At 47.5% G+C, this 15887-nt stretch overlaps 1 protein-coding gene across 7 annotated transcripts in view; it reads right to left on the bottom strand.

Annotated features, from left to right (window-relative positions):
* Positions 1 to 15887, bottom strand: part of Myo5a (myosin VA) — a 144683-nt gene that overhangs the window by 5829 nt on the left and 122967 nt on the right. For 4 of the 7 annotated variants that reach the window (XM_010609069.2, XM_010609070.2, XM_010609072.2 and 1 more), the window contains 6 exons: positions 15320 to 15394; positions 14070 to 14163; positions 9029 to 9175; positions 7199 to 7353; positions 4069 to 4158; positions 1354 to 1504 (listed from right to left, as the gene is read on the bottom strand). In XM_010609069.2, the coding sequence (XP_010607371.1) occupies positions 1354 to 1504; positions 4069 to 4158; positions 7199 to 7353; positions 9029 to 9175; positions 14070 to 14163; positions 15320 to 15394 (712 nt within the window). The remainder of the gene's footprint in view (positions 1 to 1353; positions 1505 to 4068; positions 4159 to 7198; positions 7354 to 9028; positions 9176 to 14069; positions 14164 to 15319; positions 15395 to 15887) is intronic. The other 3 variants (XM_010609073.2, XM_010609074.2, XM_010609071.2) reach the window with 1 other exon arrangement.

Raw genomic sequence — 15887 nt, forward strand, 5'->3', positions numbered from 1 at the left:
GACACGGCACGGCACAGGAAAGTACGCTCTGTACTTTGCAGGAAGAAGACCTGGGGGAGGCAGCTGGCGGATGGCTGGACACAGCCCCTCCTCGCTCCGGCTCCCCTGAGGAGCACCTGAAATCCCAGCTACCCTAGGGTGTTCTTACATCTGCTGTGCTATTCTCAGCCTCCCCGGTCCTCACGGAGATGCAGACACAATGCTGTTGCTGTCAGATGGCCAGGAAGGCAGGCCGCTGTGCGGCATGGAACACTCTAGACCACATGGCTGGTTCACCCAGGGAGACCCAGGGAGATAGGGTGAAAGTAGCGGAAGGGCTGGCCCAAGCCGACGTTCCTGGCCTCTGTGTCAGCTCCTGCACTGCGGATGACCCAGACAGCTCTAAATTCCTGACCTTTAGGAGCCGAGAGACAAAACCACTGCTGTCCTGCACGGTTTCCTCAGCCTACAGTGTCTCACTGCTCTACTGGGCCCATGAAAGAATGGAAGACTATGCACCCTGAGGCGGAATAATGAAGCAGCCAGTAGTGTGGACAGTGCATGGTGGGGAGAGAAAGAATAGCGAGCAGTACTTTCAGAACCTGCTAATAATTTGCCTAAAGATACCAGTTTGGAAACTTGAAAAAAAAGCTTTTAAAAATTCAAGCCGGGTGTGGTGGCGCACGCCTGTAATTCTAGCACTCAGGAGGCTGAGGCAGGAGGATCGCTGTGAGTTCGAGACCAGCCTGGGCTACAGAGTGAGTTCCAGGTCAGTCTCAACTACATAGTGAGACCTTGTCTCAAACAAAACAAAACAAAACAAAAAAACCAACACATTCAGATTAGCAGCCTGAACCTGTGGCTCTAATTCCTAGTTGTTCCTGCTACATACACCAAAGGAATGCAGTTAGCATGACACAGAAGAGAACCCCAGGATGCGTGCAAACATACAGAAAGCTGCCTGGGCCCACACATTTAGTTGAATGTACATAAAGAGGAACATATGTGTGTGCACGTGTACACACACGTACATCATGCAGCCAACAGGAGACCGCTGCTTTAACCCAAACCGCCAGGAGCTGCACAGCACCCCACCCCTAGTTGTCCCCTCACTACAACACCTCCCCAGCCCCTGTAGCTTCCCACGGCCCAAAGCTCAGAGTGATTTTGCAAACTGAACAGGTGTAGTCAATCTCAAGAGGGAGCACCATCCACGGTGGGGGCTGGGTCTGCTGTCCCCACGTGAAAGCAGAGAACTTTTGCACAACGGTACCCATGCCCAGGGCTCCAGACCCTTGGCTGGTCGCGGGCCTGTGCCTTCCTCCCTACTTTACGTTCCCCGTGTGAACAAAGGTCAGCATGCCTGGGCCTTACCAATCATAGGCTGCAGGATGTTCTCCAGCACCCGCACGAGCTGCTGGTAGATCTGGATGGCCAGGTCACTCAGCACCTGCCGGTACTCCGCCAGGTCGAAGTTGGTGAGGCAGTGCTCATTCTGGCGGGATGTGTTGTGCTTCATGAAGCCCTGCGAAAACACAGGAAATGTTTACACTGAGAAAGAACCTTCTACAGAAAAAGACACTGCCCCTTCCTTGAATGTCCATATCCTATCAGCTTACCACTCTCTGAATCACCTCTCGAGTCCTCTTTTTGTTTTTTTGAGACAGGGTCTCACTATGGAGTTGAGACTGACCTGGAACTCACTCTGTAGCCCAGGCTGGTCTCAAACTCACAGAGATCCTCCTGCCTCAGCCTCCTGAGTGCTGGGATTACAGGCGTGTGCCACTGTGCCTGGCTTGGAGTCCTCTCGAGTGTCTGTAGTTGTGCCATCCTGGCTGCCTCGATGTCCTCAATCAACTCAACACATCCTTTCACTCTGACTTTGGGACTATCTAGGAGTCGCTTTGATAGGTGTCAGATCTGATGAATAAAGTGGAGGATGATACACCACAATGTTTTTTAACAGGAACTGCCATAAAATGGTTGATCAATCAGGTATGATCAAAAACTATAGTGAGGGCTGCAGTTAGCTCAGTGGCACCACACCTGCCTCACAGGCACAAGGTCCTGAGTTCAATCCCTGGTACCAAAAACAACAACAACAGAACTATAGTGAATGTTCAAATATAACTTATCACAGTAAGAGACACATTACCCCCAGCAAGCACCCTCCCCCTTCCTTCGAATGCACTTTAGCTCCTTGTTCTGGGCAATGCGTCTTTTACTCTAACGAGCTGTGAACATTTAAACACGCGTTGCATTTTTCCGCCCCCTTGAGTCCGAGGGTCTCCTGTCCGTCCAGCTGTCCCCCAAGGCCAACGTCTCCGTGCTCTCTGTTCCTCTCTCCCATGAGCTCCCGTCCACCCAAGCGGCAGGACGGTCCTCCAATGCCTCCATGCTCCTGTCTGCATCTGTTGTACCCTTCCCTAGCTTCATTCTACTTTATTGTTTTGGTACCGGAGATAAAACTCAGGACCTTGTGCTTGAGAGGCAGGCGGTGGAACCACTGAGCTAAATCCCCAGCTCCATCCCTTCCTTATCTTTAAATCACGGACAAACTTAGCAAACTAACCCTACGGCTTTCCAGTAGTAATGTCAAAATAACATGCTGGAATTTCAGAACCAAAAAAGGGGGGGTGCAGGGATTCAGCTCAGTGGCTCCATGACTACCATGCAAGCACATTATCAAAAGCAGCAACCTGCTAACTCCAGCTCACTAAACGCAGTCCTGTTCATGAGCACTGCACCCAAAGGCATATGTGATCTTGACAGAGACCAATGGCTACAGAGACTGCTAAGCAAACAGGAATTTTCCTTTATTGCGTTGCATGACTGCACTGATTTCCAGTCTGAGTTGGGAACAGCCCTCTAGGAGGCCTGGTGTACAGGTAGGCGCTTCTTCCAGACCTCTGCAGCAGAACCATAGCTACTTGAGCCCAGCCAACCCACACAGCTGCTTCCTCTCCGCATTCTGCCTCTAGCAAGGCATCCGCCCCGCTACGAGCTGCTAACACCACAGACTCCAGCGTGGACAGAGGACAGCATTATGGTCTGCCTGCCCGGGCCTTGGGAGGTTCTGCTCTGCTCAGGTGTCAGCTCCTCTCGAGCTTCCGTGCTCACAGGACAGTCCCGTCTCTTCCATGTCAGAGGCCTCCAAGCTCGGGGCTGGCAGGCATGGAGGGGAGCAATTAGGCCAAACCCCAGCTCCCCACTACAGCACAGGGGCTCAGTGACTTGGTGAGCTTCAGCCTCTTCCTTGGTAAAACTGGGTTCTAATTCCTACTGCACAGGGTTTTGTAAAATGAAGCAATGTAAGAACCTAACGTATAATGAATTAGATACAACCCTTTTTTTTTTGGTACCAGGGATTGAACTCGGGTCCTTGCACTTGCAAGGCAGGCCACCAAACCGCTGAGCTAAATCCCCGGCCCTTAGATACAACCCTTAACAAACAGTAACAATTAATATTTTATAAAATGTTAAAATATGATGATGTGTATTAGGCAACTAACGAGCACATCACTACAAGCACAAGCAACAGAGATGTTAGGACACGTCCTTGGACGAGTGGTTTTATGCCTGTCTCATCTTTGGTTACTTTAAAGTGGCAAGCCAAAACTGACTGTCTTTAAACAGTCAGATAGATACTCCAGTACTGGTTCCTGACAGCTCACTTCAACACACTGCCAATGAGCTCCAGTGGTGCTAACTATCCATTGACTGATGCTGCCTATTCTATTTCTGCTGTGCTTTCTTATAATATAAACTCTAAAGGAAGGAAACTTTACCATTCCTCAGTTCACTGCTTGGTAGATAAGGAACATCAAACAAAACAATGAACTTCCAAGCCTCTTCTGAATCTGAGTTTTGAAATTAACACAAAGGAGAACTCTCTTTTTCCGTTCTGGGGATTGAACCCAGGGCCTCCCATGTGTTGGGTCCTCCTGTCTGTCTCCCAAGTAGATGGAATTACAGGCGCCCACCACTGCACTGGCAACACATGGTCAAAACACTTTGTGCTTTTAAATTTTTCTTCAAAAAGGTCAGGGAAAGAGCAGCATGCTGGTTTGATAATCAAGGTTTTCTCACCTCTTCTCCACTGTACTGCTTCAAACAGTGCAAAAATCGGCATGTGTTAGAGAGCCAGAAGGAGACGGTTTCAAAATCATCACCTCTTTTCTGAAAGACAGAGTAAGTCTAAATTTGCCTTTTTCACAGGGAAATAACAACATGAAAAAAACCCACACGGATGCCAGAAGGCCCACTTCCCCCAGTCACCGTCACACCGTCACAGAAATAAGACTGAGTCCCACTGCAGCTCGCGCCACTGCTTGCAGGGGGCAGCCCAGCTCCCAGGCTGTGCGTTCGGGCCACCGGAGAAGCGCTGCCACCCAGCCCGACTGACCGCACTGCCCTGTGCACAGAACAGAGCTCAGTCCACAGTGGACCCAGGCTCAGATCCCATGGGGCTGGTTAAAGAGGGGCCAGAGTGAAGAGCACAGAAGGGTTTGTGATAGGAGCACTCAGACCCAAATAAGAGTAAAGCTCCTGGCCACAGCGAGCTGAAGGATCCGAGCAGGAAGTGAGGGCCTGGGCGGCCTCCCTGAGCAGTGCCTCACAGGCTGGGCCACAGGGCAAGGACGAGACTGCCCGGGAACACAGACCTGTGTGGGTACAGAAGCCACACTACGTATTTTGCTGCATCCAGGTGCCTTGCATTACTGAGCTGTGCTCTGACCTTACGAGTTTTGCCTGTGTGCTGTCACACGCTGGCATAACCCTGCTCCTCCATGTAGCAGAACCTGGCTCAGAAGCGGTCTGAGAACCCCTCGGTGCACCCCTCTGTGGAGTAAAGCAGGGAGCAGGATACACATAGGGAGAAACTGCCAGGGGGTCATTTGTCTAGATCAGTAAAACTTCCTATGTTAAGAGAGCACCACACAAACTAAAACCTTTAAACTTGGGAAAGTACTTTTCTATAGAGACTTTTAGAAAGAAATCCCAGAGGATAATCACTCTAATCCAGTCTTTTTAGCTGAGACAGGACAGCTGAGTTGAGGACCTTGTTTTACCATAGGCAAACCCTATGGCCTGAGAGCAGGTTTGCCAAAAACAACCTCACCCTCACAAAGACCTGGATTATAACTGCCCCAGCAGAGCCCAGGCCATGTGACAAGACCACCGAGGCAGACGTGAAGGCAGTGCTGGCCTCAGGCTGGAGCACTTGCTAGGTGAGCCACAATGCATAGAGTGTTGGGACAGCCTGCACGGAAAGCGTGTAACAGCCTCTATGCTGAAGAGTCACCAGGGGGCCCAGCACCAAAAAAAAAAACAAACAACAAAAACTACTAGGTAAAGCTGATTTAAACCCAAGAAGACTTCTTCTCAGAATAATTCAGCATCTATTACCATTAGTGGGGCTTCAGCCTTTGCTAAGCTACTTTTACACATTAACTCTATACTTTCCTTCCACACGAATGCGAAGGGTGCCTGCCCCATACTCAATTAAAGTAAGATGCCCCATATTACTTCAAAATAAAAACCATTTACTTCCTTGGAAACTTCAAAAATTTAAAGCTGAATGCCAACTCTACGCAAGAGGTTACTGGATTGAGTTTTCCAAAATAATTTTTTATGATGAATAAACCGTATTTGATCAAAATTAAATAATAAATCAGTTAGTTCCAACTGCCTCACAGAAGAAACAAGAGGAGTTCAAAGCTATCTGTGGTTTTTACTTTATTAGATTAAAAAGGTTCTTTGAGCTAAAACCATATGGATTTTCCTAAGGCTTGGCTTGTTCTGCTGTCTCAAGGCCCAGGTTAAAAAAAAAAATGGGGAAAATAAAAACTGGGATGCAGAACACACTTCAATTCAAGATAAGTATATGAAACAAATACACATCAACTCAAAATGAGATCAAGAGTACTATGTCTAATACCTACTCCTTTTTAATCTTTAAACAATATGGTAGGATAATTAGTCAAACTAGATAAATATCTTTTAAAAAATGTTTATTTTGTAATACTGGGGACTGAGATATTCCAGCCAGCCCTTTTCATTTTTCACTATGAGACAAGCTCTTGCTAAACCGATAGCCCACAATGGGCTGTAACTTGTGATCCTCCTACATCAGCCTCCCAGGGTGCTGAGATTAAGGTGTGTGCCACCAAGCCCAGCTGATAAATCCCTTTTGCAATTCAGATTAAAGAAAAAAACCTTTTATCTTTTGTTTTGTTTTTGTTGTATGTAGTTTTTACTTAAGTGGCAAAACTTTAGTCTAAGTCCCATGCAGCATCGGTATATCAAAAATGAGTTACATCCAAAGACATTCGCCAATGTTTGAATGTCAAGCCTTCAAAGGCCCCTGCTTTGGCAAGTGCTGCAGGAGGAGGCTGCAGAGGACTGCACTGAGCAGGGAGGAGGGGATCAGCCATGTCAGTGGAGAGGTGGAGGGCAGCACAGACCATCAATGTGCTCAGCATCCTACCACCATCCACGAAAGATGACTAAAACAGTGAACTATATTTTGTACATTTTACGACTTCATTAAAAGATCACAAAAGACGTCTTGGACCTGAGAATGCAATGGGCACATTAACCCTCCTCCTGTCTGAAGGTAGGAGGCACAGTCCTGGGGCTCATGACCCTGCCTGCGGTGCACACTGAGTGGGCTGTGCCTCTTTCCAGGCACAATGACTCAGGCTGATGGAGCCGCGTGGGCTTTCTGCTTGGTGACACCACCCTGCTGCCCTTCCAAGCCTCCTGAGAGCAGCTGTGTGCGCTTCTCACATGGAGGCAGGCACTGAGGTAACAGAAAAGCCAGGCTGAGCTGGAGAACACTGGGAACAGAAGTAAGGTGTTCCATGTTTTCTCAGGCAGCCTTTTAGGTGGATGAGCCCTGTACGACTGAACACGGCACCCTTCTGAACACCAGCATCATGTTCCACAAAGTCTCCACTAAGCACTTTTAATTGAGTTGCACATAAAACCTTAAAACAGGTTATTTCTGGCCAGAAAGAAATTTAACTAAGTCCACGATTAAACGCAATAGTGTCAAATAACTCTGGTCTCTGTCTAGTCTGAGCCCTGCTGTAAAGGAAGGTTATGGAGAGGGTGCCGGAAGTCTTCAGTGAAGTCTAGAAGGTCTTGGTAAGACAGCACCTCTGTGCAGCCGGACTCACTGCACTCAGCACAGGCCCTGCTATGCGTGACTCACCTTCAACACCTTTTTGATGCTGTTGATGGTTGATGTCAGCAGCGACCTCACTTTCTGGTCGTCGTTCAGGTAGTCGGCATGCCGAACACACATAAACAGGATGTAGGCCGGCAGTCCCGGGATCAGGTTGACTGCCACGCCACGTGGCTTCAGCTCTGAAAAAGGAAAAGCGAGACCCTGCGTCTTCTCCAGGCCGGCCTCTGAGAGGAAGAGCGGAGCGGTCATGCTCAAGCACGAGGGCAAGTGAGGAGAGTCAACAGCCGGCTCAGACAGCACCTGACTGCAGGGTGTGGGGCTGCTGCCTCCTGTCCCAGCTCCCCGGACCTCCAGCTTGCGCTTCAGCTGCCTTCCCCATGTCCCCACTGAGGTATGTCTCAGAGCCTCTCCAAACCAAGCTCCTGGCTCCTTCCCTGATTTCCTCCTTGGTTCTCCCTACCTCGGGAAACGGCGCTCCAGCCTCCCACTTTCTCAGGTTATAAATCTCAACATCTCTTTGCCCCTGTTTGTTTTTTGAGACAAGGCCGTACTATGTAAACCAGGCTGATCATGAACTTGTGATCCTCCTGCCTCAGCCTCCTCACAGGCGTGTGCCACTATGTTTACCTTCTTTGACCCCTTTTTTTTCTCACACTACTTACCTGTTCCTACTCCATCAATGGCTCCTGCTGGCTCTACCTACAAAATCCATCCAGAGTCCAGCCCCTTCTCCCGCATTTCCCGGACACCACCACAGCCAAGGCCACCAGGCCTCCTGACCGCCGGTGCCCCGTCTCCCCACTATCACCCAGCACTCCTTTACACATGGAGTCAGATGGTGCCACTCTTGTTTGGCACATCCTCTAGGCAGCTTCTCATCTCGCTCATCCAAGACGCCCACTCCCAGGTGAGGCCCCTGTGGCCTGGCTCCTCCCCTCGCCCAGCCTAATCTGCTCCAGCCACATGGCTGTCCCCACAGGGGCTCAAAGTGTCAGACGTGCTTCCCCCGGGGCTGGTGGACAGCCTGCTTTTCTGTCAGAGGCCCTTTGCTAAGATAGCAGCATGACTCACTCCCTTACTTCCTTCAGTCTCTGCCCAAAAAACATCTATCGTAGTGTTTTCTGACCATTTCATATAAAACAGTATACTGGCCTTCACTTTTTTTTTTTTTGGTACCAGGGATTGAACTTGGGTCCTTGCACTTGTGAGGCAGGCAGTGGAATCACTAAATCCCCGGCCCTGGCCTTCACTCTTTACCCTTTGTACCCTAAAACTGAACCAGTGGCTCCCTAACATTGAAAGCGAAGCTCCTCTGCACCCAACCTCAGTGCTGAGTTTAATGCCACGAACTGGAGAAGTCAGAGTGGGCGTAACTGCCAGCTGCACTGCTGCCACCTGGCACGGAGGGAGGAAGGCCACGCGAGGGCTGCGTGTGTCAGCTCGCGGCTGTCAGGGTAGGGACTGTTCCCTCAGCTCCACCACTCTGAAAGCCCCTTGCGGAGTTCCTTATACAACCGCTCGGCCTGATGCCCTCCACACTGCTGCATCTATGCTTCTCACGCGCACCACCCTGCCCTTCCTCCGCCGAGGTCTTTCCTGGACAAGTACTCGACATGGCTGCTGCCACACCCTGGAGACGGGGGCTTCCCCAGGCTGAGAGGGCCATGTCCGAAGGCTCTGCGAGGCTCCCTGGATGATTCCAACATGCAGCCAGGCTAAGAAGGCCCAGGCCCGTGTCCCTGCCTCTGTCCAAGCAGCAGCACGGTGGGGGCCAGTTCACACATGGCCGCAGGCCCGCCCCCGGTGTTCAATGCCTAAATGGCAGGGAGTTTCCTTCACACCAGGAGTACTTGCCCAGAATCAGGTTTTTAACAAGCTTTTGCTCATCTTCCTTCTTGTACTCCAGCATTCCTTGGAAGTCCTTTTCCTTCCTGGGAATGTTGACTGGACGGATAGGTTCATCGATGATCTGTCCCGGAGATATGTTCTCCATCTGGCCCACTTCATGAGACAAAAAGAAGAGGAAAATGTTTCTTCAGATGGGAAAGATGAGAGGGTTCCACGTACTTTCAAATGAACTCTAACAATAGGAACTTGTCATATTTACCACTTCACTGTCCTCTCTTAATGTATTTTTTCCTGCTAAAATAGGGTGGACAGATAGCAAATGTTACTCTAGTGCCATTAGCACCTGGTATTATCAAATGACCTCTCCTGATTCAAAACTTTTTCTTTTGCAGCAGTTTACTTTATTAAATATTCCAGAGGTATGTAGTTTAACATATTTTGTTAACTAACATCTACCAATCTGAAATTGTTAAATACATGTGGACTTTAACTCAGAGGAAAAATTAAAAACAATATTCTAGAAAGGGAAGTGAGAGTACCATTAGCTGCAGAATCTAGTCATTATAAGCAAAAGAATATTTACTGTACTATTTCTTCATACCAGCTCATCTGAATACAGGTTATTTCCCAGAGAGGTCTCAAAAGGCAAAAAGTTTTCTCCCCCAACCTCTAGTTCCCAAAATAGTCACTGGCAAATAAAAACTTATTTAATATTAATTACTAAATATTATTCGTTTGTTTAATAGACAGTTGAACATCCTGCTACTGAGTTATAGTCAAGTACAATCCTGCCAGGTACTAAACACGGTTGCAGCAACTGGAGCAAAGTTAGGCCAAGGGTGAAAAGAAGACTTCCTCTCGGGATTGAAAACTAGAGACATAGGAGAGGTGAGGGAGCACGAGCTGTCAAGAGACTGGACACACATGCTAGCAGAGAGTTTCTATGCTTTTATCTGCAGGAAGGGGAGCAGTCTGGAGATCTATTTAAGCACAGACTGAGTTCCAAGACTGCGGGCTAACAAAAGACACATGAGAACCACACACATCAGAAGGTTAACGTGCTGACTCTGGGAATCCGCTGTGCTGTGCCACGAGAGTGGTCTCCGGGGTTAGTTCTGGGAAGCTGGACTGCAAAGGTTGCCACTGGAATAGCAGTACCTGCAGCGCTTATGCTTAGGTGGCTCAGACTCGGTTCCACCACATGACGCAGCATTGTACACTGAGGCTCTCAGCACTGAAAACCTGGTGCAGGTGCACTCACCATGTCCACCACCGCAACATCTATAGTGACCAGAGTGCGAGTGGAGGCAGGGCCGTGAGCCTGGCCGTAAAATGCACTCCTGCTCCACACGAGAGAGGGGAGACCCAACCATGCAGTTTTATACCAGTCATCTCCAAGGTTGGTTTAAACACAACACTGAGTGTTAGCAAACCTGTGGCCTCCACAACTCTTGGACGGCTGTGTGTAAAAAGCAGTAAAATCCCTGCCATCTATGCTACGTGTCACCGGGCCACAGAGACAATTCCAGGAGGGCAAACTGGGAGGAAACAAGTTAGGTTTATGACAAACACACATATTTGGGCTCTGTGTAGCCCACAGAGGATGTTTTAAATGCACTGATTTTACAAAATCTAAGATGCCACTAGAGATACGCCATTTTATGTATGCTAAAAGAGGAAAACCACTGCAATTAATCTATAACAGATCATATACCAACAGTTGTTCTTCTTTTCTGTTTGTATCAGGGATTGAACACAAGGTCTTCAACTGAGCTACATCTCCAAACCCTTTAATCTTTTCTTTCTTTCTTTCTTTTTTGGAGACAGGACTTTGCTAAACTGCCTGTTAGGCTGGATGGTGCAATCCCACTGCCTCAGCCTCCCAGAGTACTGGGATTACAGGTTTGTACCACTACGCCCAGCTTACCTCAACAACTTTAAGATGCAAACTTTAGAGATGGTAGAACATTAAACACAGGAACATCGAAATGTATGGAATATTTTCACTAAGAGAGCTCATGTTTTAAAAGAAATTTCCACATTCCTTTTGCAAAATCTCAAATCAGGGTATTTTTGGCTCTGTACAAAATGTGCCATCATCTTTAAAATTTTTGTCTTTGAACCTTCCTCGGAACTTAAATTTTTATATAAAAACTCACATATGAAAGCTAGGTATCAGTTCAACATAAAATGACAACCTTTATGTAGCAACTGGAAAATACAAAGAATGGACTAGGAGAAGTCGGAGCCCTCTGCCAGTTTTCAACACTCGAGGCCTCAGGTTGCTGTGTGCATGTTTAAAGTAACAGCATCAAGGCTGAGACACGGGGAGTGCTCACCAGACCACGAGAGCCCCACCCCACCGAGGGACTGGTGCTCCCGAAGGGCCAGTGAGGCACGTGCTTGTCCTCCAAGCAGTCTCCTCTGGAGGTGAGGGCACAACATGCTGCTTGGGCAGCAGAGAAGAGGGCCTCCCCAGACACTGAACCTGCAGGCACCCGGGTCTGGATGTCCCTCCTCAGAACTGTGAGAATGGGATTCTCTCACCAATAAAACACCCAGTCTGAGGTGTTCGGTTAGAGTGGCACAAATGACCATCTATACGACACCCTCCCAGCAAGACGGGAAACGAGTCCTACTGCCCTTCTCTAGTCTCTTATTCCTAAACTGGATGGGAAAGGGCACTTGGATTTCACCATCCTAGAAAGGAAAATTACAACAATTTTTTAAAAAATTTACTTTTCCTCACAGGCACCAGGAAGGTCTTGATCTCAGGTGAACTCCACAGTCAGGTAAGGGCCTGGGCAGAGGCCTCAGCAGGCCTGACTCCTCCTGCCGCCCAACTGGCAAGGCTGCAGCAAGTCACCAATGGCTTCCGGGCCTCAGCTTTGTCCCCTTCTTCAAAATAACTTATGGTAGGATGCTTTGAGGTCTGAATCTCTAGACTATAAAAACTGAGATGCAACACCTACTCCTGGATTAAAATATATCATGAGGCAGCTCAAACTTCAAAATACTCATTTCGCTATATAACTTCCACTAAAAATGATGTATGTTGGCATTTAAAAAAAAAAGACTGTTGGCTTTTTAAAAGTCCTTAATTAAATGCAGCCCACAGGAAAAGGGAGAGATGATGTACGCATGTTACAGCACACAGGCAAAAATTTCCCCGTGGAAATGGCTTCATTGTACAAAGTTGCTGCTACTTCCTGTACATTGGGCACTCAGGTAAGGACGAGGTGTGAGGAGAAGCCAGCTGCCTGCACCCATCTGGGTGAGCACAGCTCAGAGTCCACTTGATCCCTCTCGGTTCCCAACCCTCCTCAAACACAGCCTTTATTAAGAGCTGCTCTCTTTGTCTTCGTTTGGTTAAATCTAACAATTTGCCTTCTCAGATGTTACTTTTACCTTTGCAGTTGTCAGGGTAGTTTAACTATCAAGTTGTTCTCTGACTGAAAAAGGCCTAAAATTAGTAACATCTTGAAATATAACATTTCTTCAATTAAAAAATATAATCTAAGAATATCAAAGAAAAATAATACTGAATAAATTATTTAAAACTCCAAATAAATAGCTTTTCTATTTATCTGGAGTACTAATGTAAGTCCAAGGAGCCACTAGGAATTGAACAAATAACTAATCTCACAAGTTCATAGCCTTGAAATCAGTTTTTAAGTAAATATTCTATTGTGTGATTATTATAATGAGTGAATGGTTAACTGTCAAAAGTTTTTGGCCAAAAAAAATTTTTTGAATTCTAGCAATAATCAGAGCTTGTGCATATTTGTGATCTGGAAGTTCAGGAAGTTCATGGTGTGCATGACGGCACACACTGGTAATCTCAGCACTCGGGAGGCTGAGTCAGAAGGATCACTGTGAGTTCAAGACCAGCTTGAAGTACATAGTGAGACCCTGTCTCAAAATTTAAAAAAAAATGTTTAAGGTGATATATGAATCTGATTTGTAAACACATACTTCAGAATTTGTATATCTATGGGAGCAATATCCCTTCCACATCTAAATTTCTGAAACTTATTCCATCACTCCACATTTATAGAAAGGTCATGATAAGCAGGCACGATAAGGAGAAATGAGAGGCATTTCTATGCCCAGGAAGCTCACAGTCTGTCTTGGAAGCCAGCAGCTCAAGTGGGAAAACTGTCAAAAATATGACACGACGAAGGACCCAGAGGACTGTGAGCCAGATGGTGGTGCACAGAGGGTGAGGCCGGAAGACCGTCAGAGGCAGGGAGAGGCTGCTCCTGAGGCCCAGCCCATGACTCTGCCTCAAAGGACGAGCAGGCCCAGGAACGACTCAGAGGGGCGTCCTCATCCCAGAGCCAAGCAATGATGCAGAGTGGCATCAGAAAGGAAGGCAAATGGCCGGCGGAACAGATCATGTTTTGGTCCGCATAAGAGCTTGCACAGATTTGAAGGCAATTCCAGCTTTGGGGCTGAGCTCTGAAACGTCCTGAGCAGTGAGAAGATTGCTGAGAAACCTGGGGTTTGGTTCTCTGAGGACTCTATTATATTACTCTTAGTATCTTTAATACGGACAGCTGATACTAACAACTGTTATGAGGAACGATTCTAAACGCATTACCCATACTGATTCACTTAGTCCTTGTGACCCATGTCAGAAAGACACCAACGCTTCCCATTTGACAGATAGAAAAACTGAGGCAGAGAGAGGTTCAGGAGCTTGCCCAGTATCATAGGGTTAACAAGGGAAGAGCTACGATCTGACCCTAAGAAGTGTGCCTCCAGAGTCCAAGGGCCTAATTGCCATACCACTGTACAGCACATGGCCTACAGAAGATACTCCCGAGATGTCAGCAGAATGAATAGTCTCCCTTTGGAACTTATTACCAGGGAAAGAACATTTTTCTTCATCTAGAAATGGATATTTCTACTCTACAGAGATCAGGTTTGCCAAAAGTCATTTTTGTTATTATCCCTAACATTTCCATGAAAACATTTATTAGGCCACTGGCACAGCAACACAAAACCAGGATTCAGCAACTGTTAGAAAAACAAGTTTAAATACCTTCTAGTTCACCAATTTTTTTGGCAAATACTTTGAGTTGTTTTTTCAGTTTCCGAACAGTCTTATCCTGTTTTTCCAGTTGTTCCATCAAATCCTACAGATCAGAATGAGAAATACACATAAAGTTCAAAATAGGCCTTCTGAAACACATCAAGGGAAAAGAGACATAAAATCATACAAACAACACTGTTAGTTTTACACACAAGCTCCAGAAAAACTTGCTGGTGGAGCCACCGCTTGGCTCAAACTGGCAGGCAGGGAAGGCGCAGCTGCAAAGAAAGCCAAAAGTTAAGACAGCACAGTTAAAGACAGCGCAGTGTGATGGGCAGAGGCTGACCAAGTGCTTTCTGCAGCTCCATGAGGGCAAAACCACTGACTGCGTGGAAATCATTATTCCCCCAGCAGAATGGTTTCTTTTATAAAGGGGGACTGGGAAAAAAAGAATTTTGATGAGTGCACACCAAAGGGCTTGTGGGAAGACCTGAGGGTGCTTGGACCTGGGTAGCACTGACACCCATGTGTGAAGCATGGTCTCTAGGAGACACCCTGCTGGAGAAGCTAAACTTAGCATTGAAATTGAAGTAAAAAAGTTTTAGAAATTAAAAGTTTTAGAAATGAAAAAATAGCTGGAAAATAGGATGAAGAGCAGTCTGCTCTTGTGTGGAAAACTAAAGTGGCAACTGCGTAAGTCACCCATGAAACTGTGCACTGACAGAGAAAAGGGGTAATTATGAACGCCCAGTGCAAAAACAGAAATGGAGTGCAGTGGAGGGGGATCTGTGATTACTGACTAATGTCATCATTAGAGTTGCACAGGTGACAGGCACGCTTAACTCCACCAAGAGGGAAGAGTTTGGAGGAGGTGGATCCTGAGTGTGTGGCTGTCACGCAGGGTGTGGAGGAGACAATGGCTTCCAACGAAAGCACTGGTCACCCTCCGACTCGGGCAGGAGTGAATCTAAGCACCAAACCCGCGTTCTGATGCAAAGGGTCTCTAATGAAGCATTAAGCTGGGCCTCTTGGATTTCAGTTGCTCTTCAAACACATTTGCTTCCATCACACCGCAGGCCTGGTGTTAATAACAACCACATGTGACAACGGAGGGGGACGCTGACAGAGATGAGACAGCTGTGAGGAGAAGCGGGTGCTGTGAACTTTTGGAAGCGATGCCTGGGGAGGCAGGCAGCAGTGTGCTCTCCAGTTACAGAGGGGGAGGAAGAGCAGGACAGAGGAGCACTGGTTTTACATACAATCAGCCGTCTGTAAAGTGAAATCCGGTATGACTGATACTTCTTAGGGTCATCTGCATATAATTCCTCAAAATACTGAAAAAACAGGCACAATGGATATTTGTTTTCTCATATCTTTGAGGGAATGTGATATTTCAGCAAAATGAATTAAAAAAATAGTTTGAAACACAAATGATGAAATAATCTACTCAGATTTGTCACCTTCCACTACCTTATTATTTCTCTAGTACAGAGGGTCTTAGCCCTATAGTTACACGTATTTTTTGTTTCCCCAAAGGAAACAGGTGCCAGCCAGACGCCGTCACTCAGCCATCAGCGGTGAGCTGTCCATGCTCTGGGTAGGCTGCCACTTGGGTCTCAGCCTCCTGCCCTTTGACTCCAGGTCCCACCCGCTCTGCTGCGCTCAAGCTGGGGCACCCTCAGGGCTTCAGCAGCACGCAAGGGTGGGCAAAGTGAGAGCGGTGGGCCCATTAGCACTGCTGCGCCTGCGCTCACTGAAGAGGTGGTGCAGGGGAGGCCTGTGAGAAAGGAGGGAGAAAAACCTTCTGCGTCTGTTCTGGGGGTGGGT

The sequence above is a fragment of the Fukomys damarensis genome, unplaced genomic scaffold, assembly GCF_012274545.1.
Source record: "Fukomys damarensis isolate Sample0158 unplaced genomic scaffold, DMR_v1.0_HiC HiC_scaffold_17, whole genome shotgun sequence".
NCBI classification, from domain to species: Eukaryota; Metazoa; Chordata; class Mammalia; order Rodentia; family Bathyergidae; genus Fukomys; species Fukomys damarensis.